This window comes from Bos taurus, chromosome 28 (assembly GCF_002263795.3).
Source record: "Bos taurus isolate L1 Dominette 01449 registration number 42190680 breed Hereford chromosome 28, ARS-UCD2.0, whole genome shotgun sequence".
Lineage (NCBI taxonomy): Eukaryota > Metazoa > Chordata > Mammalia > Artiodactyla > Bovidae > Bos > Bos taurus.
Window position 1 is genome coordinate 43,118,485 of NC_037355.1, and position 24,757 is coordinate 43,143,241.

The following is a 24,757-nucleotide window of genomic DNA, read 5'->3' on the forward strand; positions in this document are numbered from 1 at the left end:
CAGGAGGCTAGGTTAGACCCACCTAGTCAGTCTGTGAGATGAGTGTGGGCCACTGGGGTTCCCGTGCCTGGACACTGGACTGGATGCCTGCGTGTTGCCAGTTTTCGGGGCCTGGCACAGCAGAATGGCAGAATGGCACATCTGGTGGCAGCAGCCTGAAGTAGAGCTGACGGAACTGGGTTTGTGGGCAGAGGGTGGCTGCCTAGTGATGCAGCAGCATCTGTGTGGTGGTTATGAATGTAGGACCCCGTAAAGGAAAACGAGAAAAGCACAGAAAGGTGGAAGGAAACTGGCAGACAGTGGCGTCCCGGAAATGTGGAAAATTCAGGAAGGGGCCGGGGCTCACAGTGAGAGGTGACGCCACCTAAGCACAGAAAAGTGGACACTGCGGGGAAGCAGCTGCAGAGGCTGGCGTCTGCTTTCCTTCTGAGAGAAAGGCGGTGGAGGAGGTCGTCCCAGAGAGCAGAGAGTTTCCAGACTGGGCGGACAAAGGGCGCTGGCGGGAGCAGGTAGACGAGGGAGAGAGAGTCCTGATGATGCGTTCATGGCAGGAGCAGGTAGACGAGGCGGAGAGAGTCCTGATGACGCGCTCACTAGGAAACTGCTTTGTGCTTTAATCTTTGCAGATAATGGCATTTCTCCTGAGGAAAAAGACCTCTTTTCTGAACCATCGCATTTTTCAGCTGATCCTGTCTATCACTGGCACTGCAGAACTGGGCTTTGGACCCTCCGTAATCACCAACGTTGGTGTCTTTCAGCACATCCTCTGCAATTTCGAGGTAAACTGGAGGTTGGTCGCTAGCCCTAAAGATACAGAAAACCTGGAGCCTCATCTAAACCCAGCAGATCCGCTTCCTCCATGCTCAAGGTGGTAGTGAGAGAGAAAACCACAGAGGCTGTGGAGCTCAGAGGCCCTGCTTTATAATTAACTTCTACCACCAGTAGGCTGTGTGGCCTCAGACAAGTCCCTTGACTTCTCTGAGTTTGAGTCTTCTCCTGTGTGAAAGGGAGACCATCGTCTCTCCCTCACAGGCTGGTGCGGGAGTCAAATCCGCTACTATCTGGGGAAAGATTTTAAAACTGTAGGCTTCCGTACATAAGAGGGTATTAAAGCATACCAATTCCTGTGGATGACGCTTTGCTGTTTAGAAATGCTCCTGTAAAGGAAGGAGTGAGAGAGCCGTAGGGCACACAGGAGGCTGAGTGAGGAGCATCGGGCAGACCTTTGGGTAGATCCCTTCACAAAGCATCATTTATTGAGTGATGGTCACACTCTGGTGTGTTCTGGAGGCATGGTGATAACCAGGACACAGCTCCCACACACAGCCATCTGGGCCCGGGATAGGATGTAGCTGATGCTACAATGTGCTGGATGCCAGTGAGTGGGGAAAGGGCCTCTGGGGAGTGTGAAGAGGGGACAGTCAGCTCAGCTCGTGAATCAGGGCTCTGGGGCTGTGTTTGGCAGAACATGTTCAGTGGGGGAATGTTCCTGGTGGGGTGGATGCCATTTGTTCACATGTAGGGATGAGAACAACCACAGGCATTTGAGAGCAGGTGGCCTGGGGCACCTGCAGTGATGTTACTGCAAGTAGAGGTGACTCTTTGCAACCCCATGGACTGCAACACTCGAGGCTTCCCTGTCCTTCACCATCTCCTGGAGCTTGCTCAAACTCATGTCCATTGAGTCAGTGATGCCATCCAAACATCTCATCTTCTGTCATCCCCTTCTCCTCCTGGATCTGGAGATTGATGCAAGGATTGTTGGGGAAGTCAACTAGTCCTGGGATATGGGCTCCCAGTGCACAGCAGGAAGCAGGTATGCAAAATAGCCTCACCACCCTGGCAAACAAGTCAGCATGCCTTGACCACACTGCTGCCCCTTCTAAAATGCCATGGCCGTGCTCAGGCATCTTGGCTCCTCTATATCATTGCCACCAGCCCAGCCCAGGAATTACCCACACAGGAACCCACCGGGCCCCCACTGCCTGCTCCTGGAACCACCATGGGCACCACCCGTCCCCTCCCTGAATAAACTAGCCCCTCAGCTGAGCTGGTGCTTTTCACACTGGGGTTAAGAAAATAGGCAACTAATAAAAGCAAGCAGAAAAGATGCTTAAAAAAATCCACAATAAACCAATGAAATGACATAACATTTTTAAAAGATTGAGAGGAGAGAATTTTTAAAAGAAGAAGGATTTCCCCAGAGCTGGCTACACCAAGTGAAGTCAGAGCAGGGATGTGTCTGTTGTGTTTGGAGGTCACTGACAGGCCCAGGGAAGAGTAAATGGTGGAGTTGGAAGTGAAGTGAGGAGCGGGGAGGAGGCTGGAAGGAGACAGTCAGTGGGTTTTTGAGGAAGAGAAAAAGAGTGTTTCAGAACGTAGGAGACTTGAGCAGTGGGAAGGGGCATCTAAAGTGCCAGTGTGAGAATCAGCTGTTGATGGGACAAGTCCTTCAGGGGGAGGGAAGGTTTGGGGAGCAGAGAGCAGGTTACAATGGAAGGGGCAGATCCCTGATGACTGGTTTGTGGCAGGGAGGGGCAGGGCACTGAGAAGCCGAAAGGGACAGGAAGTTGAAATCATGCACGCCTTAGGCCTGTGGCCTCAGAAAAGGCCACCCCTTTCTGAGACTGAGGTCGTCCTAGGGGTGGGGAGAGAGCAGAATTTGACACATTATTCATTTGAAATTCAAACTAATTTAATACAGACATCTTAATACAGTCTTTAATACAGGGGTTCTGTGACACAGAATAACAACCAAAAGATTCAGTTATGCATGTTTTCCAAAATTCAGACAGTTGGTATTACATAATTTCTAAAAGAGCTGGGTGGCCTCAAGTGTGCTGGGACAATCTGTTATTTTTCTAAAGCTCTGGAGCAGAAGACAGGGGGAGGTGTATGCTTCAGGATATCTGTCTTACTTTCTCAGCTCCCCCAGTTCCCAACACGGAGCCTGATGTATCATTTATTCAGGGACTGCCTTCATGAGTGAATGTGTGTGAATTCAAGTATGCAAAGCTCTTGGCATCCTCTTGAGAATGTTGGGGTGCTGTGTCTGGTTACCTCTACCTTCCCGGGAGCCACATTTATCGACACCAACTCTCTCAAGTGACAGCTGCCCTACCTCTGTGTGTAGCTGGCAGTGAGTGTGCTTTCGGGGGCTGGAAATATGACAGGCTGTTTTTGGCTTAAGAGTAATCCACTTGTCTTATTTTGGTTTACTTTGTATTCATTCTTTTAAAAAAGGGAGTGGATCCTTATTAAGAGGTCACTAAGTGGCATGTATGATGCTGAGCCTTGGGGACTGGAGAGGGACAGACTCTGCCTTCATAATAAACTTAGAGCCACTGAGGTTGTTCCACTTTCCCCCATAAGTAAATGGATGGAGCCATGACTGCTTGCTGGGTTCAAGTGAGGTTGATTATTGACTCTCTGAGTCACTGTCTGCAGGAGATGCCTGTGGGGGAACACAGCAAGAAGGAAAGAGAGTGGGCTCCATGGTCAGACAGACCAGGCTTTGAAGCCAGTCTCTGCCAATTAGAAACCGTGGGTGCCAGACAAGGTGCTCAGTCTCTCTGAGCCTCACGGTTCTTATCTACTAAATGCAGATAATGACTTGGTTTTCGGACTTTGTGCGACGCTTCTTGCCTCCAGCAAATGGTACCATTTGTAAGTGTGAGCTCTTTTTGCTGCTATAAAAGTGCACTCTTAAACTCCCACATCTGAACTTTCTAGATTCTGGGACTTAGGAAGTACCATCATTTAGATGAGAATAGTAGAGCTCTCTAAAGAAAGTATTCATAGAAATAAGAATGAACGCACGCTCTCACCTTTGCCCCAGAAGAAAGGGGAGCAACTGCATTTTGTTTACAATAAAGAAAATAATCTGAGTGATAAACTTCACTCGCAGAATCTCAGTGCATTTCACAAGTGTGTGTCATTCACAATTCTGTTGCACAGGAGCTACAGGTTCTATAGATAGGGGACCTGAAGAAATTGCACGCACAAGCCGAATGCATGGCTCAGTTCAGTTCAGTCGCTCAGTCGTGTCCGACTCTTTGCGACTCCTTTTTTTTTTTTTTTGAGACTCTTTGCATAGTTGCTGCAGTATAAAACCTGAGAGGTGAGACTCAGCTCCTAGTTCCAGTTCAATGACTTGTTGGTGATAAGGGACCTGTCTCTCAAAGGTCTGTCTTACCCTCTATTTTCTCCTCTCTTAATTGGGAACACTGATATTTGCCTTGTATAGTAGGATCCAATGAGAATGACATGCATTTGGTGTGTCGATGCACAGGCTGTGAGGCCCAGGGTGGGACACATATAGAAGATGGTTACTGTAGGCGTCCTTGGTTTGAATCAGGACCCACAGCAAAGCTCCAGACAGCAGCAGAGATGGGAAAGACAGGAGCGGTGTTTGCACTTTCTCCTGGCGGTGGTGCCCTCTATATCTTCTAGCGGTCAGGAGAAATGGTATGATTCTGGAGCTGGTAAGCTGTGTTAGTGATTCCAAGCCAAAGAAGACCACACCCAGCACCTTACCAGTTCACACTGCCTGGCAACCCTTCCCTTCACACACTTGATTTCATTGTGTTCTGTCTTCCAGCTCTGGATGAATGCTGCCGACAATTTGGAGCTCTCTCTCTTTTCCCATCTAGTGGAAATCCTTCAGTCAACAAGGTAGGCTGGGCTTTGGCAGCCTGGGGGTTACAGCTAAAGTTTCATGCCAGGAATAGAAACTAGGAGGACAGGACAGCCAGTTGCTCAGTAACTATGAACTTCTCCTGTTCCCAGAGCATGAGGTCTCAGGGGGCAGCATGTCTGTCTTAGTCTATTCAGCCGCTGTAACAAAAAATACCATAGGCTAGTTCAGTTCAGTTCAGTTACTCAGTCATGTCTGACTCTTTGTGACCCCATGGACTGCAGCACGCCAGGCTTTCCTATCCATCACCAACTCCTGGAGCTTGCTCAAACTCATGTCCATCGAGTCGGTGATGCCACCCAACCATCTCATCCTCTGTCCTCCCCTTCTCCTCCTGCCTTCAATCTTTCCCAGCATCAGGGTCTTTTCAAATGAGTCAGCTCTTTGCATCAGGTGGCCAAAGTACTGGAGCTTCAGCTTTAGCATCAGTCCTTCCAATGAATATTCAGAACTGGTCTCCTTTAGGATGGACTGGTTTGATCTTGCAGTCCAAGGGACTCTCAAGAGTCTTCTCCAATACCATAATTCAAAAGCATCAATTCTTCAGTATTCAGCTTTCTTTGTGGTCCAGCTCTCACATCCATACATGACTACTGGAAAAACCGTAGCCTTGACTAGACGGACCTTTGTTGGCAAAGTAATGTCTCTGCTTTTGAATATGCATATAGGTTGGCATAGCTTTGCTTCCAGTGGAAGCCGTAGCCTAGGGGACTGACAGAGCACAGAAGTCTATCTCTCACAGTTTTGGAGGCTGGAAATCTAAGATCAGGCTCTGGCAGATCCAGTGTCTGGTGGGGACCTGCTTCGTGGTTCATGGTTTGCCATCTTCTCACTACCAGCTCAGTGGCAGAGGGGTAAGGGAGCCCTCCAAGGTCTTTTTTATAAGGGCACTAATTCCATTCATGAAGGCTTCACCCTCATAACCCAAGCATCTCTCAAAGGCCTCTCTCCAAATGCCATCACATTGTTACTTTTTGAATTAGTCAAGGCTCTTTTGATAGCAAATGGCAGAAATAGAACTCAAACCAAATTAAAAAGGAAGAAATAGAGGGTGAAAAGGAAAGCAGAGAAAGGGGACATTTATTGGCTCATACAGTTGACAGAGTCAGATCTTCACATGGTGTCTGGATGATGCTTACATTACTTTATCTGAGATCTACCCCAGTCTTGTCTGTGCTTTCTTCCATGCTGGCTTCGTTCTGGCTGGACAACTTCATAGAGTGTCCGCCGGCTCTGCACAGTCAGCAGACAGGGCTTCTTTTTCACTCAATACTCCTAGCAGTAGGGATAGAGTCTCACGGGCCATCTTAGGTCATGTGACCAGGCCAGGAGCATCTCTTGCCCTCTGGAGCAGGTGGAGGAGAGTTAGAAAGAGGTAAGTCCCAAAGAAAACCAGGGACTGTGATCAGAATAAGGGAGAAGGGAGGCAGGGAAGCCAGTCTATCAACCCACCTCCTTCCTTATACAGCGGGCTGTTCACATCCACCTCCATCTGATTCCTTACAGATCAGCTGTTCTAGTGATCATTAGCACCTTAGTGTTTGAAGGTGTTTGCAACCACCCTTTCATTCATCCACTCATGATTGACTATTATAACCCACTCCATTCCATACCACTTCGTAGTGCTGGAGGTTCAGGGAAGGACAAGACACAGCCCTGTGGAGAAGGAATGCAGAAAGCAGGCTGCTCAGTGCTGTGATGAGAGCACAAAGGACATTGGGTACTTACAGGTGCTGAATGCACGTCTTCCCATTGAACCCACGAGTGCAAGCCACACACAGACTTGGCTGGTTCTACCTCTTCTGTGTATCAGGGGTATGGGGCTTGGCAGAGTTCAACACAGCAGTAGTGAAGACAGCTCAAGAAGGAGCAATCCATCCACATTCTTTCGCCTCCAGTTTCTTTTCTTTCCCCCTTTCCACTGTCTTTCTGTACCTGTTGTTTTCTAAGAGACGGACACTCACCCTGGGAGCTGTTTTCTTTGAGGGAGTAGAATTTACAGGAAATTGTGTTTGCGATTATCCTGAGGAGGGGGTGCGGAGACTTGAATCCTGTCTCTCTCCCCTTTGACTCTTGGAGGCACGTTCATCCACTTTGTGGTTTGGGGCGAGCAGGAAGACACGCAGGCTGAGGGGCTGGCCGAGGCCCGGTGCCGGCTGTTGGGAAGTGCTCCGTGGTCGTGCTCCAGTCTGCTCTTTGTTCGGAGTTTTTTGAGACCAGCATTAGTTTTCCCTGAGGCTTGGAATTTAAAAGTCAATAACTGGTGGTTGTTTTGAAGGCAGTTTCCGGTGGGGGTGGAAGGGCATGGGAGGCTCACCCCCAAGCGACTGGGGCACTGGGCAGACACATATTCGATGGGTGTCTGGCAGCATTTTGACGAGTTGCCAGGAGAGCATGAGAGCCAGAGGGCCATGGAGCAAACCCAGACTGTGGAACCTTTTTAGCAGAAACACAGCAAATTTGGTTCATTCCAGTAAAAGCTTTCACTGCCTCTCTCCTGGGCTCACCAGGGAAGGACCCCGGAATGCTGAAGTCGCTCACCAGGCACAGCTTATTCCCAAGCTCGTCTTCCTCTTCAACGAGCCAGGCCTCACGCCCTCCAAGATGCGCACCGTCATTGCCATCCTGGGCTGTCAGCTGCGGGGCCACTTCAGCCTCCAGGACCTGCTTAGGTATCGTGCCAGCTCCCCGGGGAGAGGGCGGAGCATCAGGGCTGCTTCATGAGGGAACTAGACCCCAGCTCTCTCCTTACCACACTCAGCTCAGCAGCACTGCCCTTCAATGCAGCAGCAGGTTCTATTTCCCTGGAACCTCCTAGAAACATTTTCTCTGTTCATGGCTTGAAAAAAGGGGAGGGTCCCCTGGACTCCTCAGCAGGGTTGTGGGTTCACTGCTCCCTGGTGCTCAGACACACCTCCCAAGAACCCCAGAATTTCCATGCGCCCGGCCATCCTCACCAGCCAGTGACCCAACACGCCGGCCTCCTGCAGACTTCCCAGCAGATGGGACATTTCAGCTGTTGTGTCCTCAGCCATGTCTGTCGTATTGACCTGGCAGAGCCAGAGTCAGCTTCTCTGATGAATCCTGACAGATTGGAGAAGTCTCTGGAAAGATCACACTGATCACAGAGTAACACGATTCCCCCTCAAGTCCTCCCTTGAAGCCGCATTTGGGTGATTCTGTGTAGAAAACCTTCATGGGTGCTCAGGAGACACGGGCCAAGCCCACAGCTGAGTGTGTCCCTCTCTTTCTGCCTCAGAATCGCTCTGTTTGTGGTGTACACCCTCAAGCCTTCGTCGTTGAACGAGAAGCAGATCTGTGTGGACAGAGCCCCGGACCCTTCCCTGCCCGGTGAGAAGACCTTTCCCAGGTGCCAGTCTGATGGCAGCAGGGCGACACCCACAGCAGCCCTGACAGGCACATGCCGTGGGCCCAGTTTGAGTGCTAGGCTGCAGGAAGGGAGGGGGGGTGCCCACAGAAAACCGAGTTGCTGTTCCCGGGTGCCATCTTCCGAGGTCACAGCTATATGATTAGAGCCACAAATAAAAACAAATCATGTGTTCTTCCTTCACAACCTGGAATGGCTTCCAAGTCCTGCGGGATAACAGCTCCCTGTATATCACAGGCGGGCGCCTTCACGCCCCAGTCTCTGCCTCACTCCCTTGGCGAGCCCCGGCTTCAGCGCTCTGCAGTGCTGACACATTCTAACGTGTGAGGGTCTGCCATCCACCGCGCTCGGCCCTGCTGGTCCCTCTGCAGGGTCACCTCCCCTGCCCCACCCCACCCCACCTCACCCCACCAGGCCAGCCATTCCCAGTCCCACAGGCCAGACTAGGTCACCTTCTCTAGGCTGCTAGAGTCCTTGTGCTTACTCTCATGCAAAGGCTTGTGATTTGTTTCTTTGAGTCTCTCTCTCCTCAACCAGATTCAGAACAGCAGCTGCATCAGGTTCTGAACTCCCTCTGCTAGGGGCAGACGCGAAGGGGACCATTACTGACTGCTTTGTCCTGGGCCTCCTCTGTCCAAGATGGGAGCCTCTAACCACGTGTAGCCATTTAAATTAAATTTATTGAAATGAAATGCGGCTAAAAGTTCAGTTCCTCAGTCACACTAGCCGTGTTCCAAGTGCTGAATAACCATGTGGAGCTAGTGGTTACTGCATCAGACAGGGCAGAGAGAGAACACTCTTATCACTAAAGATTCTCTTGGCTAATGTCACTCAATCCAGATAAATTCTCTCTTATCCTTAGATCAAGCCTGAGAAGTAGGAATTGCTATTCCCATTTTGTAGATGAGAAAACAGAGACTCAGAGACTACGACCTTAAAGAGAGAAGGGGCCAGAATCCAGATAGAGGGTACTCTGACTCCATTTCTCCAAGCTGCCTCATCAGTTATATTTCTACAGCATGCTGTGTGCCCTGAATTGGTGGTAAACTAACTGGCCGACCAAGGGGCTGCATGAATGGATAATCAGCTAACAGTATACTGTGCAGTCCGGAGAAGGCAACGGCACCCCACTCCAGTACTCTTGCCTGGAAAATCCCATGGACGGAGGAGCCTGGTAGGCTGCAGTCCATGGGGTCGCTAAGAATTGGGCACGACTGAGCGACTTCACTTTCACTTTTCACTTTCATGCATTGGAGAAGGAAATGGCAACCCACTCCAGTGTTCTTGCCTGGAGAATCCCAGGGACAGAGGAGCCTAGTGGGCTGCCGTCCATGGGGTCGCAGAGTCGGACATGACTGAAGCGACTTAGCAGCAGCAGCAGCATACTGTGCAGTCAGCCCTCCTTCTCGTGGGGACTCCATTCTAAAACTTTCGTCTCGCTAAATATCTACAAAGACAGTATTTACATGTCCTTCAAGGTCATAGTAATGCTTCAGAAGTAATCTTGCTGCAGTTCAAACTCTGTTTTTTAGTGCAGCATAGACGTGCAAAAGCCCTGGACTAGGGCAGGGACCCAGATTGAGCACAATAATCTTCACCACTCTGCTCCCACTGCGTTGCATAATGCCCAGCACATAGTAGGTGCTCAGGAAATGTTACAGTCCATGAAAATGTTAAAACTCTTCCTACTGGAAGAAAAATTTGACCCTATCATTTTTAGGATTTTTTTGGGGTGGGGGGCAGGCTATGGGGAGCATCAAAAACATCTCTAATTAAAGGAAACTTTAGAAACATTTCCAGAAATTCTTTTAAAGCATTAAATGGAAATCTAGAATTGAAAGCCAAAATTTCAAGTCCCATGCATGTCTCAACTCCTGGGAGAACTAAGCATTTGGTGAATATGATTGCCTACTGCAGCAAATATTATGTCTCTTTACATCCGTTTTCTCTCAAATCTCCATTTTATTTTATTTTTTGTAGCTGGAAGCCAAACATCTGGAAAGACAATCTGGCTCAGAAACCAGTTGCTGGAGATGCTGCTCAGCGTAATATCTTCTTCCCAACTTCATCTGTCCTCTGAGTAAGTAGTTCCAGAAAGAGTGATTTGCCACAAGGCTGCTTCATACAGGGTGCAGTATTAAGACCTTTACTTAATGAAAAGTTTAGCATCTCTGAGTTGGTTTTCTGCACTAGTCAGAAAGAAAATTATATTCTCTCCACCCAATAAAGCAGACCTTGCCCTAAGACATTCTGATGCAAATGTTAAATGGGCATGAGTAACTCAAAGCAGATTTGGTTTCATTACAATAAACTCTTCCTGTCACCATCGCTGAAGTGTAATTGTTATTGTCTTGGCAGTTGTGATAATCACTGATTTTGATGTCCTGTACTTGGCAGACAATGGAATGGAGAAACGGTTAGCCTAAATAGCATCTATCATGGAAAAGGCTTGCCAAATTCTTCTGCTACTTACTGTTAGTCTTTCAGTTATTTTTCCAAGTTGGAAAAAGAAGTATCTGCCTTCAGTTAACTTTCAAAACAACATGCAGTCATAAAATTCCATTAACTCTGTTGGACCACCTGCTTTATCTCGGCTCTGGGGTCACTGATTCAATAGCTATTTGTTGAGTACCTACTGTGTGCCAGACACTGTTCCTCCTTCTGAGAACGCCACGCTGAAAAGGTCAGTCCAGACCCTACTCTCACTAAGCTGACCTTTTAGTGTGTGTGTGGTTTGGACAGGGAGGCATCGAGGTGGGGAGTTACCCCTCAGTAAATCAGCCTTGTACAAAGTGCTTTAACGGTCTCTAGATTTCTAGAATCAGTGCATGGCAGAACTGGAAGATGCCTTGGAGGTGAGCTGCATGCGTGTGGAGTCGCTTCAGTCGTGTCGGACTCTGTGCGACCCAATGGACTGCAGCCTGCCAGGCTGCTCTGTCCATGGGATTCTCCAGGCAAGAATACTGGAGCAGGTTGCCATGCCCTCCTCTGGAGGATCTTCCTGACCCAGGGAGATGAGCTAGTCTCTACCTTTTCACCTTTTTGAAAAGGAATGTAATGTAGTACTTAAGCACTTGGGCTCTGACAACTTCACCTCCTGGGTTCAAATCCCAGCTCTGCCCTCAGGGACCTTAGGGAGGTGACCTAAGCCCTCTATGTCTCTCTTCTACTCATCTTTGTGAAAATAAAATAGATAGATAGAAATAGCTGCCATAGATAGAAATTAATAGGTGGATAACGCTGAGCATGGTGCCTGGGCTATGGTATAAACTCTAACAGCTAACTACTCTCACCATCACCACCACCACAGTCACTTCCATCATCCTCTTCATCGTCATAATGAGGGAAGATGATCAGAGCTCACCAGTCATCCAATTACTAAATGAAGTCATGGCTAAAAGAGAGGACCATCTCTTGACTCCTAGTTTCAGTGGCCATGCCCTCACCTCACCTAATCTGGCAACTGGCGCTGAGACTGCTGCCCAGCCAGGATGGACCCTTTCCTGGCTCTCAGGAACCTCAGGTTTTGCTGAACAATTGCCCCTGAGCATCGGCTCCCGTCTCTCTGTCCTCCATTTCCCTCTAGCAAGTCTGTGTTCTCTAGACACATCGTTTAAAAGTTCATTATTGAAAGTGACAGTTAAACATTTTTTTTTTGTCTAAACCAATAAAGATGCATAAATAATGTGCTATTCCATTAAGACTAATTCTGAACAGTGTATTTTAAAAGGGAATTAAGTAACCATGATGTGTTTTATGCGACTACATTGATGTCATTAGTGAGTGGCCGGTCAGACACTGTGTAAGCTTGAATAGTAGTGAGCAGGGCTTTATCATTTGGTACATGGTTTCCAGTTGCTTTCAAAAGCTTTGGCCAACTTACGCTTCAGCCATTAATAGGCAAATTCACCTCTTTCACAGCAGCCTTGCCAACATTACCGATCTTTTAAAATTGTAATATATACTTTGCTGAGTGATGTCCAGATGTTACCCTTAACCTGCCTCTCCTGGGCGCCTGATGAAGCTGGATGTTATTTGTATTTTCTGGACATGTTGTTTGCTTATGGGCTGAGAGATAATTTATAGCATTTATTGACCCCCTTCCCACCAGGACAAAGGAAGAGATGTTTCTGAACCTGGGGTCCGACTGGTTCCTGCTCTTCGTGCAGGGCCACATGCACCCCAGCACAGTGGTGCTGGGCTTGAAGCTGCTGCTGCACTTTTTGTCAAGCCCCTCCCTCCGAGGGCGATTTAAAGACGGCCTGCCTGCAGGCTCCTGGGTGGAACGCAGCTCCGAGGGCATGGACATCGTGATGGGTGAGTGTGCGGCGCTCTCCAGGAGACAGGGTGCCACCTGGGGATGAGGGCCTGCCGGGACTAAGGGGCCTTCACACTGCCTGCTGTAGCGTGACCTTGACCTTGACCCCTTCCCCCACCTCTGACTTCCTTTTTCAGACTCCTCCCCACATGGCCTCACTGCTCTTCAGATGCTGGGGACTTCTTTCCACTCCTCAAAGTCTCCTTAACTCTTTCCTTCTTGCAGAGGTGCTTCCCCAGCCCTCAACACCAGCACGGCTCTCTGGGCTGATGTGGATTCATCCTTTAGGTCTCGATTTTATGTCACTTCCTCCAGGAGAGGAAGGTCCCACGTCAATTAGAGCACCTCTGTTACATTTTCTTTCTTTCTTTTTTTTGGTGGGGGAGCGGTTTATCATAGTTTACAAGCATATTTTTATTTAGGTATTTAATTCTGTAATGTCTGTTCCTCCCACCACATTGTAAATAGCTGATGAAGGCCTGGGGTTCTGTATATTTTTTCAGAACACTACATTCTTATTGCCTATGCAAAGATGTCTTGCTACCTCTAAGGTGGTAGGCACCAGATAAGCATCTGGGTTTGAATGAATGAATGAGCACATCAGAAGTAGGAAAAGAAGTTCTTACCGAGCACACTCTTGTGCTGTATATGCATGACGTATTTCCATCTGGCATGTCTGTAGGACAGGTTGGTGGGAGGGGATTCCTTCCTGTGCCCAGTCCCCATGTTGACCAGAAGCAATTTTTCTCAACTGGATTTTATGCCCTTCTCCCTGATCAATAGATAACCTGAAGAGCCATCCTCCAACGCCTGACCAGAGCCCCTGCCTGCTTCCTGGGTTCCGGGTCTTGAGCGACTTTTTGGCCCACCATGTTCATATTCCAGAAGTCTACCTCATCGTGTCCACCTTCTTCCTCCAGACACCCCTCACAGAGCTGACGGACGGGCCCAAGGTAGGGTCCAGGGGATCTCAGGATGGAGTGGCACACTTGGGTTTCTGACATCTGTGTCCCCCAAGACTCTCCTCACCTTCCTCTGTGCCTCCCAACTTTCATCCTGACCCACTTCCTTCCCTGGCAGTCCCACCTCCTTGCTTGCTCTTCACATATCCTAGACTTGCTCAGCCTCTGCCTGCCTTGTCCCTCCCAGCAGATCTCTGTTTTGTTCCACTTTTAAGTTTTTCTCCTCTGGGTAGACAAATCGCATGATGGTGGGGGCAACATGGGGAGGCTGGATTGCTGCCACCGCAGACATAGAGCCTCATTCTGTCACCTTCAGAGAAACATGCCCCTGTACCTTAGTAACGCCCCTGCTCTCCCCCTGCATTCTAGTGTGAACCTTACATGCCCTGAGCCTTCTGGCCCACAGGTACCCTTTGCTCAGATGACTTACATCACGGTAGAATGGAAGCCCCCAACGAAGGAGCATTGCCGCAGGACTCCACCTTCATCACTTGTGTATTCCAAGGTCATCTTTATCACCTTCTCTCACTGTCGCTGGCAAAGGTCACCTTTTTAAGGCTGAACTGTGTTCCTTCCACGCCTTTCCCAAGTGACTGCATGCCTTAGTATCCTTTTTCTATATTTTCAGCATCTCCTTTTCTACTGATTCTTTCCTCGTTGACCATAAGTATGATAAATTATGTCCCTAAAGCCGGAAGCTGCCCCCTTGGCTCGCACTCTTGACCAACTGCTGTCCTGTTTATCGCTCTCCTGGTCCTCCTCCAGAGGAGTCTCCACTCATTGTGGACACCTTCTCACTAGCTTCTCAGTCACTAGAATCCAAGGTTTCTTTGGCTCCTGTTCCTGTGGGATCGGGTTTGGAGTCTGCAGGCAGCATCAAGCCCCTCCCTGATCGGGATCTCATTTGTCTGCCAGCCCATCTTCCTTTCTTATTGGCCTTTTGTGCTGTGGTCCTCGAGTCACCTCCCCAGTAAGACCAGCTGCTTTGCGCTTGCCTGCCCTGGGCCTTTGAGGAGCCCTCTCCCATCTCACCTTCCTGGAAAGCTATCTTCCCTCAGTTCTCCACTCAGATGCCACCTCGGGCTGAGACCCCCTAGACAGCGGGAACCTTTCTCTCTCAGGCCTCATCACGCCTTCGGCTTGTATGGCACCAGCGCATTTATGGCTGCTTCTCTCCGTAGATGCTGAGCACATCAAATTACAGACCCTGCCTCTTGCTCAGCCTCCTGAGCACCTGATAAACAGACCCAGAAATTGTTTCTTGGTCTTGATAGACTTGAGTTAAACTGCACTGTATAGACGTCATTGGAGGGGCACGGCTTTGCCGAGGACTGAAAAATTCACTTCTTGCATATCCTTATATTTGACCTATCTCAATCTTGATATATGTTAATAGTATTACAGATCACACTTTAGAATTTAACATACTCTGATACTTGTGTTTTTTTCCCATACTGTGGCTCGGGAAACAAACATTTGCTGAATGTCAGGACCTGTGACAGATGTTTTACATATTTTATTTCACTTGATATTTATAACAATCCCATGGGGCAGATAATGGAAGTTTCAATTCACAGAGGAGACTGAACTGCCAAGAGGTTAAATAGCTTGCATAAGCCCAGCTTTTAAAGAAGCAAAGTCAGATCGTCCTGCTTGTCAACCCCACGCTCTCTCTGACTGCCCTTGCCCTAAAGCCTTTGAATTTGTCATGTTTTCTGCAATCTCATTTACCAAAATTCATGAAAGTTGATTGGGAGACTGAGTATTGCTGATGTCAGACCCGATGCCAGTTGCTGGTGGGTCTTCAGCCTACCTTAGACGTGTGCGTTTCCCTTATGCTCCATCAGTGGCTGAAATTCCTCTAATGAACCAGCCACCTGGGCTGATACTGTGATGTTTTGTCTTTCTCACTGGGGCCCCCAGAGAAACATGGCATACTGGATGGACAGCCAGTCTCTTGGGTGTGTAGCCCAGGTCTCTTACAGCCCTTGCCTCCTCTTTCAGGACAGCCTGGATGCCATGCTTCAGTGGCTCTTGCATAAACACCACAGGGAAGAAGTCCTCCGGGCAGGGCTGTGCACTGAAGGCGCCCTGCTGCTCCTAGAGATGCTGAAAGCCACCATGAGCCAGGTGAGAGCCGCTCCCCACATGCTGAGAGGCGTTCTGATGGGAAGACAGGCCCAGAAAAGTCAACCTTGACTTTTCCCAGCAACTTTCTCGTAGTGCTGATAATTTGCAGGTATCATTCAAAACTTTTGATAGAAAAGGCAAGGTGATAACTTAGGTGCTCAATGGGAAACCCAGCTTTAATGTCCCCAGTGGAGTTTATGTGTTCTTACCAGAAGACATCTGTTTTCCATTTGTTTAAACATTTGACTTTCTTCCCTGGGAGACTTAAGGCCTCCAGTCAAAGGGAACATTTCTGGGCAACTGCTTTGATTTGAGAGCTAAAGGGGCCCTGTGTTCCCTTGCCTTCTGGGGCCTCTTCCCTCAAGAAGCGCACCTCTACCAGGACAGGTGGGCCTCTCATGAGTGAGCCATCAGGTAGAGACCTGTCTTAGAGAAGACAGATGCCTGCCAGATGCAGACATGACATGGACAGCCTCTGATTCAGGCCTTCAGGTCCACCTTGAAGGTGGGTGGAGAGGTTGTTTTAGAACTGAAGGAAAAGGCCGTGTGACTTGTGAGCAGGACTAACTATGGACCAGGTAACATGAAAAATTCTGGCTTCATTCTATAGACTCTAAAGGCAACTGGAGGTTTGATATGTGTGGAAACCTAACTGCTTCTGTAAAATGATGCATTATTACCTTTAAAATAAGAAAAAAAAAAAAGTAGAAAGTAAAAGTCACCTGAAGCACACCCAACCAGAGATAACCACTGTGAACTTTAGTAGAATGTCTTTCAGACACCTAAGAGTATACCACGGCCCTAGGGAATCAGACCACATAAATTCCTGAAAGTGTTGGTCACCCAGTCAGGTCTGACTCTTTGCGACCCCACAGACTGTAACCTGCCAGGCTCCTCTATCCATGGAATTCTCTAGGCCAGCACACTGGAGTGGATAGCCATTCCCTTCTCCAGGGGATCTTCCCCATCCAGGGACTGAACCCAGGTCTCCCACATCGCAGGCAGATTCTTTACTGCCCGAGCCACCAGGGAAGCACATATTTCCTATTGCCTTTTCTCCCCCAACTTGTTGTTGGGAATCATCTCTATTTGTAGATGGAAATTTATATTGTTTCTCAGAACATTCGTTGTTATAAAAAGTCTGTAATGAGCTTTCTTGAGCACACGTCTGCTCTTTCTGGTTTGATGGCCCCCTTGGTATAAACTCCAGGATGTGGGATACTGGGTCAAGGAACACTTCATGTGCTCACCTTCTCAGGAAGGCCGCAGTAGACATCATACATATATACTCCTCTTGACACACACCCCACAGTCTTGTACAGATGTGCTCGGCCCAGTCCCCACAGCCTCAAGAGGGAGGGGACACACACATATATATATATACTTATGGCTGATTCGTGTTGCTGTATGGTAGACTCCAACACCATACCATTGTAAAGCAACTATCCTCCAATTAAAAATAAATACAAAAATAAATACTCTTTTAGCATGTATTTAGATGATTACATGTTTTTTTCTTTTAACCAGTTACCTCTGATGAATTAAATCAATAGATTTCCTCGCATTCTTGCAAAGATCTCACTTTCTCACTCTGTTCTTATTCTTTTAGCATACTTCCTTATTCTGCTTGTAAATATTTTATTTATGATTTTGCAGTCATGTTCATAAGTTATATTAGGTTTCAGTTTTCTTTTTTCACACATTGTCAGGTTTTGATATCAGTATTATGCTAGTTTTATTTAAAAAAGATTCTTTCATTCAAGAAGATGCTAAATCCATGACTCATATTATTTAAATCATTCCTATGAAACAGCTTCGGCCTGAATTTTTTTCTATTATCACCTTGCTTAGGCTTTTAAATGTCTCCTTGACCTAGTTTAGGTAATTGATAATTTTTAAAAATCGTCCCAAGTATTCAGGTTGCATAAATGGTATCCTTTAATTCATTTAATTTTCTTTGTGATTATTTTCCTCTTCTTATTCTTAATTTGTAAGTTCATACTCTTTCTTTACCTCGCCCATCCTATTACTTAAGGAGCTGAAGATTTGTGGATTTATAAAGAACAACTTTGGGTATATATGTCATTCCCCTTCACTTTTTTCTGGCTAGTTCTAAAATTTTGATATTTGACATCTTCAATTTTGTTGTTTTCTAGAGTTTCTGCGGTTGCAGATTTAAAGAAATTTTTTATTAAAAAAAGAGATATTTTTGATTCATCTTTTTCCAATGTCCATGTAGTTAAACTTTTTTTTAAATTGCTGTTGTTTATTTCCAGTTTATTTCTGTCCTAGTCAGAGCAAGCGATCTTTACACTTTCTATCTGTGGGAAATTTATTCATGGCTTTGTTGTAGACCTAATGTGCAGTTAATTTGAGGATAGCTGAAAAAAAATTGTTTTACAGCATAGAAAATTTATTACTTTTTAAATCAATGCTATTTAGAAAAAGCAAACCAAAGAAATAACATGAAAGCATTTAAAATGAAGGAAATACCTAGTATGCAGACAGCAGTAAAAAATAAGACCAAACATTGACTTTATAACAGCAAACATAAAACGGTTAACTATTGTATAACAGATGTGACCCTTAAACAGTCTTCTGGGATCTAACAAACATATAACAGAAGCAAAGTCAGAGGCAGACTTTGGTTCAGTGAAGCTATCTGCCATGAAAGCATCATTTACCAAATATGATAGACAAGCACCAAAATCTAAAAGGCAAAAACTGAAAGGATAAGAGAAGATCAGAAATAGAATTGTAGTGAATGTCTCTCTCGGTTTATTTATCTTGCTTATAACTTTACTTTGCTTGCTGTTATTCCCTTGCACAGGGATAACCATAGATATGTTTGCTTCCTTGAGCTTGGTGTCAATGGAACCCTACAGTATGTACCCTTTTGCATCTCGAATCTGCTTGCAATGCAGGAGATCTGGGGTCGATCCCTGGGTTGGGAAGATCCCCCGGAGAAAGGAATGGCTACCCACTGCAGTATTCTGGCCTGGAGACTTCCATGGACTGTATAGTCCGTCGGGTCGCAAAGAGTCGGACACCACTGAGTTCACTCAATACAGGAGGAATTCGCTTGTGTTGTATATGTTTGTAGTTCCTTTTTTTTTTAATCGTTCAGTAGTATTTTATTGTGATAATGGATCAGCATTTATTCCTTCTGGGTTGTTTCCATGTGGAAATATTATGAATAAAGCTGCTATGTACATATCTTTTGATGGACATACACACTTCTTTCTGTTAGAAATATACCCGGATGAAATTGTGGTTAGGCTGTGCACATGATTTGTTTTAGTGGATATTGCCAAATAGTCTCCAAAATGAAGAGTCAGTTTACACTCACTAGCTCTTATTCTGGGAAGGTTCCAGTTGCTCCAGGTCCTTGTCAATGTTTTGCATTGTTGGTCTTCTAGATGTTAGCCATTCTGCTGTGTGCAACTATCCTTGGGAGCAGACAGCATTTCCTTCCTTGTGCAAATATAGACACTGTGGAGGTTAACTCACTCGGGCAGGATCACAGAGCGAGAGCACGGTGGAAACATGTGTGTCCAGCATTAATATTTCATTCTGGGGCACCTGCCCCCGGGATCCAGCCTGGTGCTTTGCCTAAGCACCTTCGGGGGATGCCCTGCCCCCGGGATCCAGCCTGGCGCTTCGCCTAAGCACCTTCAGGGGATGCCTGAACAAATGCTATATCTGACCTTATCTCCCAGCTTCTTCTATATTCACCCTGTACTAGCCACTATGAAAATAAGCTTGAAGCACTAAAATGTCTCATTTAATTCTCACTACAATCTTAAGAAAGGGGTCATATTATTACTAGGAGTCTTGCAACAAGGCGTCTTGTTGAGAGGCTCAGAAAGGAGGTCTTCTCTCCAGATCTCAAGTCCTCTGGCTCCTATGCAGCCCCGAGTCATGCCCCCACATGCTGCCTCTCATGAAGCGTGTCCACAGCCCTCGACAGGTTCTGGAGACAGCGCCTGGGAACGGACATTCCCGGCCAGTGTGCTGCAGTTCCTTGGCCTCGTGCACAGCGCCTACCCCCAGGATCCAGCCTGGCGGGCCCCTGAGTTCCTCCAGACCTTGGCTGCGGTCACCTTCCCCCTGGGAACCCAGAAGGTAAGACACACCTCTGCCTTGCCCCGGTGAGAGCAGGGGTGAGCATCATCGCCCTTCAAGGACAAAATGCCTTCACACCCCTCCCCGGATGAAAATGCATTTTGAGTCAACCTAGCCAAAACCCTAAGTAAACAACTCCGGTAGTTTTCCTTCTCTTTATGAGGTCCAGCTTCAGCTCATTTTTGGCTCTGAGATTCAATAAGTTTTTGAGTTGTCAGGAAATCTCAGTAGTGAGAAATTTGATGGTAGATTAAATCCAGATCTACATAGAATACCCACACATGAAGCATGAGGAAATCACAGATTCCACTCCAGGAAGGCCAGGGGTGGGACTGCCATAGGCCCCGTCTTCTTTCCAGGACCCTGGTTCTGTTGGCAGGCCATGGTGCCTTTCAATCAGAGGGCTTGCTGAGCCCCAGCTGGTAGGGCAGAGGGACCACCTGGGTCTTGAGGACAAGGGGTCAGTGTCGGGTAGAGAACACTATGGGAAGAGATATGAGTGAGTCTGAGAGCAAGAGCCAGTCCCAGCCGGTCAAGGGGACTCGTGAGCGCGGAGCATCTGGGAGCTAAGAACAGCAAGTGAGGACCAGCGTGAAGCGAGGTGCTGGAAAAGGAAGGGCAGAGATCTGCTCATTACCTGCCTTGGTGGAATAGGAGCTGAGACCCAGCCAAGGAGAGTGAATTATCGATTCCTGTCTGCAAATCAGTAACTGTAACCAAAGGAATACGTTAGGCATATTGGTAAGGAGAGGATCCAGAAGTCATACCAAGCGCAATGAGGGCAAGTAATGTTTGCTCCATAATTATCTGCTGATCGGCCAAGAGGATGAATATGTTCTTTTAGCTAAGCTTTTCTAGAAGTGTATTCATGGTGCCAGCCTCCATCTCCTGAGCCTGGTGCTTCACATCCCCTAACAAGCCCCGATGCAGGAGATGTTAAAGGTGGAGGCGAGATTCAGGGAGGTGAAGCTCCACAGACCAGCTCCCTCCCGGGTTAGTGGGGCCATGAGACCCATCTCACAAAAGTGTCGAAAGGGTCGAGAAGATGAAACATGCTGCAGCTTATGTGATTCATAGGTGACTAAACCAAGATTTACACCTCAGTCTCTCACCCCGAAACCTATTCGTTTCCATCAGTCAGTTTAAAATAACAATACATGACCTAACAAAATTTAAGTGTTTAGTTTTAATAAAAAAGACTAACTATAAAGACCAGAAGATTTGCAAAAAGATAAAATGTTTTGATGGGTTACTATCAACTAAAGCAACATACTGGAAAAGTAAGTAAAAAAGTAAGTAAAAAAAAAAGATGTAAGAAAGATCAAAGGCAGCACTGGAGGGGGTGGGGGATGGGACCTCTGCCCAGAAGCTGGGCGACCCCAGCCAGGCAGGGAGGAAGCATGGTTCTACAGACTGCCCCTCACCATTCCGCTCACCTGGAGGAGGACAGGGCCTTAAGTTGGGGGGCTGCCATTCTATGCCCACAGGCCAGGCTCACCATCTGCTGAGTCGGAGTTCCAGCCAGCTCCCTGCCAGTAGCCACAGACCGCAGCCTGACCCAGGGTTCTTCCTCCCCATATTCAGTGGTTCCCACCTGAGGGAGAGCTGGCCCAAGGTCACCTCCCAGTCTACCGTGGATGAGACAGGCCCTGATGCCAGAACTCATATCCCAGCACCTCCTGGCCTCCTTTTAGCTCCAAGTCAGCTCCAAAATACCTTTGTTGCACAGAACATGTGACAGACCTGTTTTCGTGCAGAAGGCAAGTGGCCAAAAGGATTTCTATTTGCTACAATTTTATATGGCATCTTTCCAGCCAAGGCCGCATGGAGCTAATTAATACAGTCACCACCTCCCTAGGTGCCATTAAATTCATTTTACAGCTTAATTAAGAATGGCTGCATTAATTTTATGAATGAGCCAAGGGAGGTGCCAGCAGATGAACTTGCATGAAAAGTTCATGGGCCAAGAGTCAGGAGTCCCTGGCCGCATGTCCTTGGGTGTGTCACCTGGCCTCCCAGCATCTCCATGTCTTCCCAGACGTATCTGGGCTAATGACTCCCATCACATTTATCTCCCAATATTTTTGTAATGTAAAACTGAGAAAGTGAAGACCAAGGCACTTCAGGGTCTTGGATGTCAGACTGGCTCTCGTCCCACTTCTCTTTCCACCTGAGGGTCAACAACATCAGAGCCTGGCAGGCAGTAAGGTGAGGACCCCACAGAAAGGTGGGGACCAGCTCTCTTGACCATATGCCAGGGCCAGGCATGCTGCACGCAGGATTTCTCATCTCATCCTCCCCCATCTCTGCGTGTTCCTTTCCATCATTACCACTAGACTGACGGGGAGCTGTGGCACCGAAGAGGGCAATGCCTTGCCCGGCACACATCCTGGGCTTACTCGCTGAGTGCTGCTGGTCTCTCTAGCTCTGTGCCCAGCTTCTGCCCACCACAGGTTTAGAAGTCACAGCAGGCCACCTCTGAGCCCGCCTACCTCCTCGCAGCCTGTTTCCTTACGTGTTAATGGTTTGGTGAGAATCCCACTGTGCATGTGTCAGATATGAGAGTGCTTTGGGGCAGGGCAGGCAACTCACGCTGGTGTTCTCCTGTCTTTGAGGGGGCCGTGACTGAGTCTGCCCAGAGCACCAGCAGCCCCGAGGCCGAGGCTGAAGGTGACGACGCTGCGGAGGGTCTACAGGCTCCTGCCGAGTCACATCCCACCCGGAAACAGCTGAAGGAATTCATGCAGCTACTCCTGAGGGAGTTCTTGCTTGGGGCTCCAAACCCCAAGCAGTGGGTGCCCCTGGAGGTGCTCCTGGAGGTGGGTTAGAAAGGGCATCATTCGGGCCTGTGTTGTGGGAACAGACCGGGGAGGGTGTGGGCACCAAGAGGGTGGGGTATGCCCAAAGAGCCCCGAGGGCCAGTCTCTTGAGAGAGCTCACCCAAGCATGTCCATGCCAGCTGGTTGGTGGTCAGGAACATCTCCTGGGACTGCAGTGATTGGTGGGAGGGAGTCTTTGGGGAACCACAGTGCCCAGCAGAGGGAGCTCACCAAGCAGCAGTGAAGAGATGAAGGACGGCAGGTCTTAGCCAGGTCTCTAGAAACAGTCTGAGGTGGAGATTTTCTGGAAGTGATATATTGGGGGCAGTGCTCTCAGGAAAGCAGAGAAGGGATGTAGAGGAGGATGCGGGAGAAACTAGGAAGGACCTGGCTTCAGAAGTAGCTTGGTTCCCAGGGGAGCTGAGGTGTGCTGTATCTGCATCCCAGAGTTGGCCCCACCTTGAGGTACATGCGAGGTGGTCATTTACTGTTGCCCCACCACCACCACTTGTCCTGGGAATGGGCATTGCCTCCTGGGTAAAGCAACTTGATCAGCAGAGGGCAATGCCCCAGAGAAGGGGCACTTGTGAGCTGTTGGCTGTGCACAGTTCCAGCAGCTGCAGCGTTAGCATATGGACCAGGAGAGGGACCGAGTGGACATGGTGGGCACTGAGTGGACATGATGGCCATGTGGCTGGTGTCTAGTTCAGGGTTTGCTTCTAGGCTTCTCCAGACAATGCCACCACTCAACAGAAGCGGGACTTTCAGTCTGAGATCTTGCTTTCCACCATGGAAATATTTCACGTGATGAGTGGAGGTCATGCATCGATGCTGAGAGGTGAGTGCGGGTGGATGACTTATTCCTCCTGGTTTATGACACAGGGTTGCTGACAGCTGAGTAGGAAGCCACCTCCTGCCAACTGCTGACCCCAGAACCCTAGAGGAAGACTAGGCCGCGGGACTGTGGATGCTTTAGGAACCATGGCAAACTGCCCTCCACCTGTCTGCAATAAGAGCTCAGTGACTGTGCCCGGAGACCCCTGGAATGGCCGTCTTACTACTTTCCATGTCAGCCCTGCCATTCCTGATTCAATCAGAGACAAAGTCCTGTCCTCTGAGCCAACATCAGTTATCCTCTAGCTTCAGTATAAAATTTTCTTCTTATGAGAGGAGTCAAAATGTCCACCTGAATTGAAGATTCTTTTGCTCCCCTATGCCTGGGCACAGTAAACAATTCTTAAATGAATGAACCTGGATGAAGATGCTGCCATTGCCCAAAGAAGTTCAAATTGAAACTTCATTCAGAACATTTGGGTCTGGGGCAGCTATAACCTCCCAACAAGATTGTATGAAAGTCCTTTCTGTGGTTCCTGAGCCGTGGAACCCTTAGTGACATGACTGGTGTCCTGGATTCCTCTTGCCCCACAGTGAGGAGACCCTGACTTTTGGTTTTCTGAGCCATCTGAGTATGGTCGGGTAGTGGAGTGATGAAAAGTGAAAGCTTGGTAGCCCTGTTCTGAGCGTGGCTCTATGACTGGACGGTGGCATTACTCCAGGCAGAGGCAGGACCATGTGAGTGAGGAGAACGGTCATGGGTAACTTAGAGGGTTGTTAATGAGAATTAACTGAGATGCTTGCATCCATATCTGAGCACAGTGTGTGCTGTGTTGGTGAGCACAGATGGGCGATCTGATCTTACAGCTTCATCCTCTTCCCCACATAACAACAGGGACTTGGGTCACCATGACAGCCTTCCCATTGCCTATGCCTTAAATTCTCATCCACTCTTCTTCCAAATGGTCACTGGAGGACATGCTGCTCCTCACTTGCCTCCTCCCTCTTGGTTCATATCACTGACTATTCAATATCACTTTGAATAAACATGCATTCATTGGGTACCTACAGTATATAAGATCCTGTTTTTGAAGCAACGGTTATACAGATTACAATGAGATGGACAGAGGTGAGTAAGACGTGGCTGGTTCCTGAGAGGAGCTTGGAGACTGTTGTGCAAAGAAGGCAATTCAGACGGCTGATTTCTCAGCCTTGGTCTGTCGCCCTCTCCCACCCTCCAGGCAGTAGAGAGCCTCAGCCGGATGCAGAAGCTGCTGCTGCTCCTTCCCTTGCCAACATCTCCCACTTCATCCAGAAGCTGGTGGAGAAGCTGTACAGTGGAATGTTCTCGGCAGACCCCAGACACATCCTTCTCTTCATCACGGAGCACATCATGGTGGTAAGAACCTCACACTGGCCGTGGTGGTAAGCTGCCTGCTGAGGAGGTGTCTGCTGATTGCCGTCCACTTGGTCCAGACTCACCTG

General features: G+C 48.2%; 1 protein-coding gene across 8 annotated transcripts in view; it reads left to right on the forward strand.

Annotated features, from left to right (window-relative positions):
• Positions 1 to 24,757, forward strand: part of WDFY4 (WDFY family member 4) — a 248,179-nt gene that overhangs the window by 98,224 nt on the left and 125,198 nt on the right. For 6 of the 8 annotated variants that reach the window (XM_024986689.2, XM_024986690.2, XM_059882534.1 and 3 more), the window contains exons 24-35: positions 627 to 779; positions 4,601 to 4,674; positions 7,207 to 7,368; positions 7,956 to 8,047; positions 10,065 to 10,164; positions 12,196 to 12,401; positions 13,186 to 13,355; positions 15,369 to 15,494; positions 19,380 to 19,619; positions 22,235 to 22,438; positions 23,162 to 23,276; positions 24,514 to 24,671. In XM_024986689.2, coding sequence (XP_024842457.1) covers positions 627 to 779; positions 4,601 to 4,674; positions 7,207 to 7,368; positions 7,956 to 8,047; positions 10,065 to 10,164; positions 12,196 to 12,401; positions 13,186 to 13,355; positions 15,369 to 15,494; positions 19,380 to 19,619; positions 22,235 to 22,438; positions 23,162 to 23,276; positions 24,514 to 24,671 — 1,800 coding nt within the window. The remainder of the gene's footprint in view (positions 1 to 626; positions 780 to 4,600; positions 4,675 to 7,206; positions 7,369 to 7,955; positions 8,048 to 10,064; positions 10,165 to 12,195; positions 12,402 to 13,185; positions 13,356 to 15,368; positions 15,495 to 19,379; positions 19,620 to 22,234; positions 22,439 to 23,161; positions 23,277 to 24,513; positions 24,672 to 24,757) is intronic. The other 2 variants (XM_005226581.5, NM_001205945.3) reach the window with 1 other exon arrangement.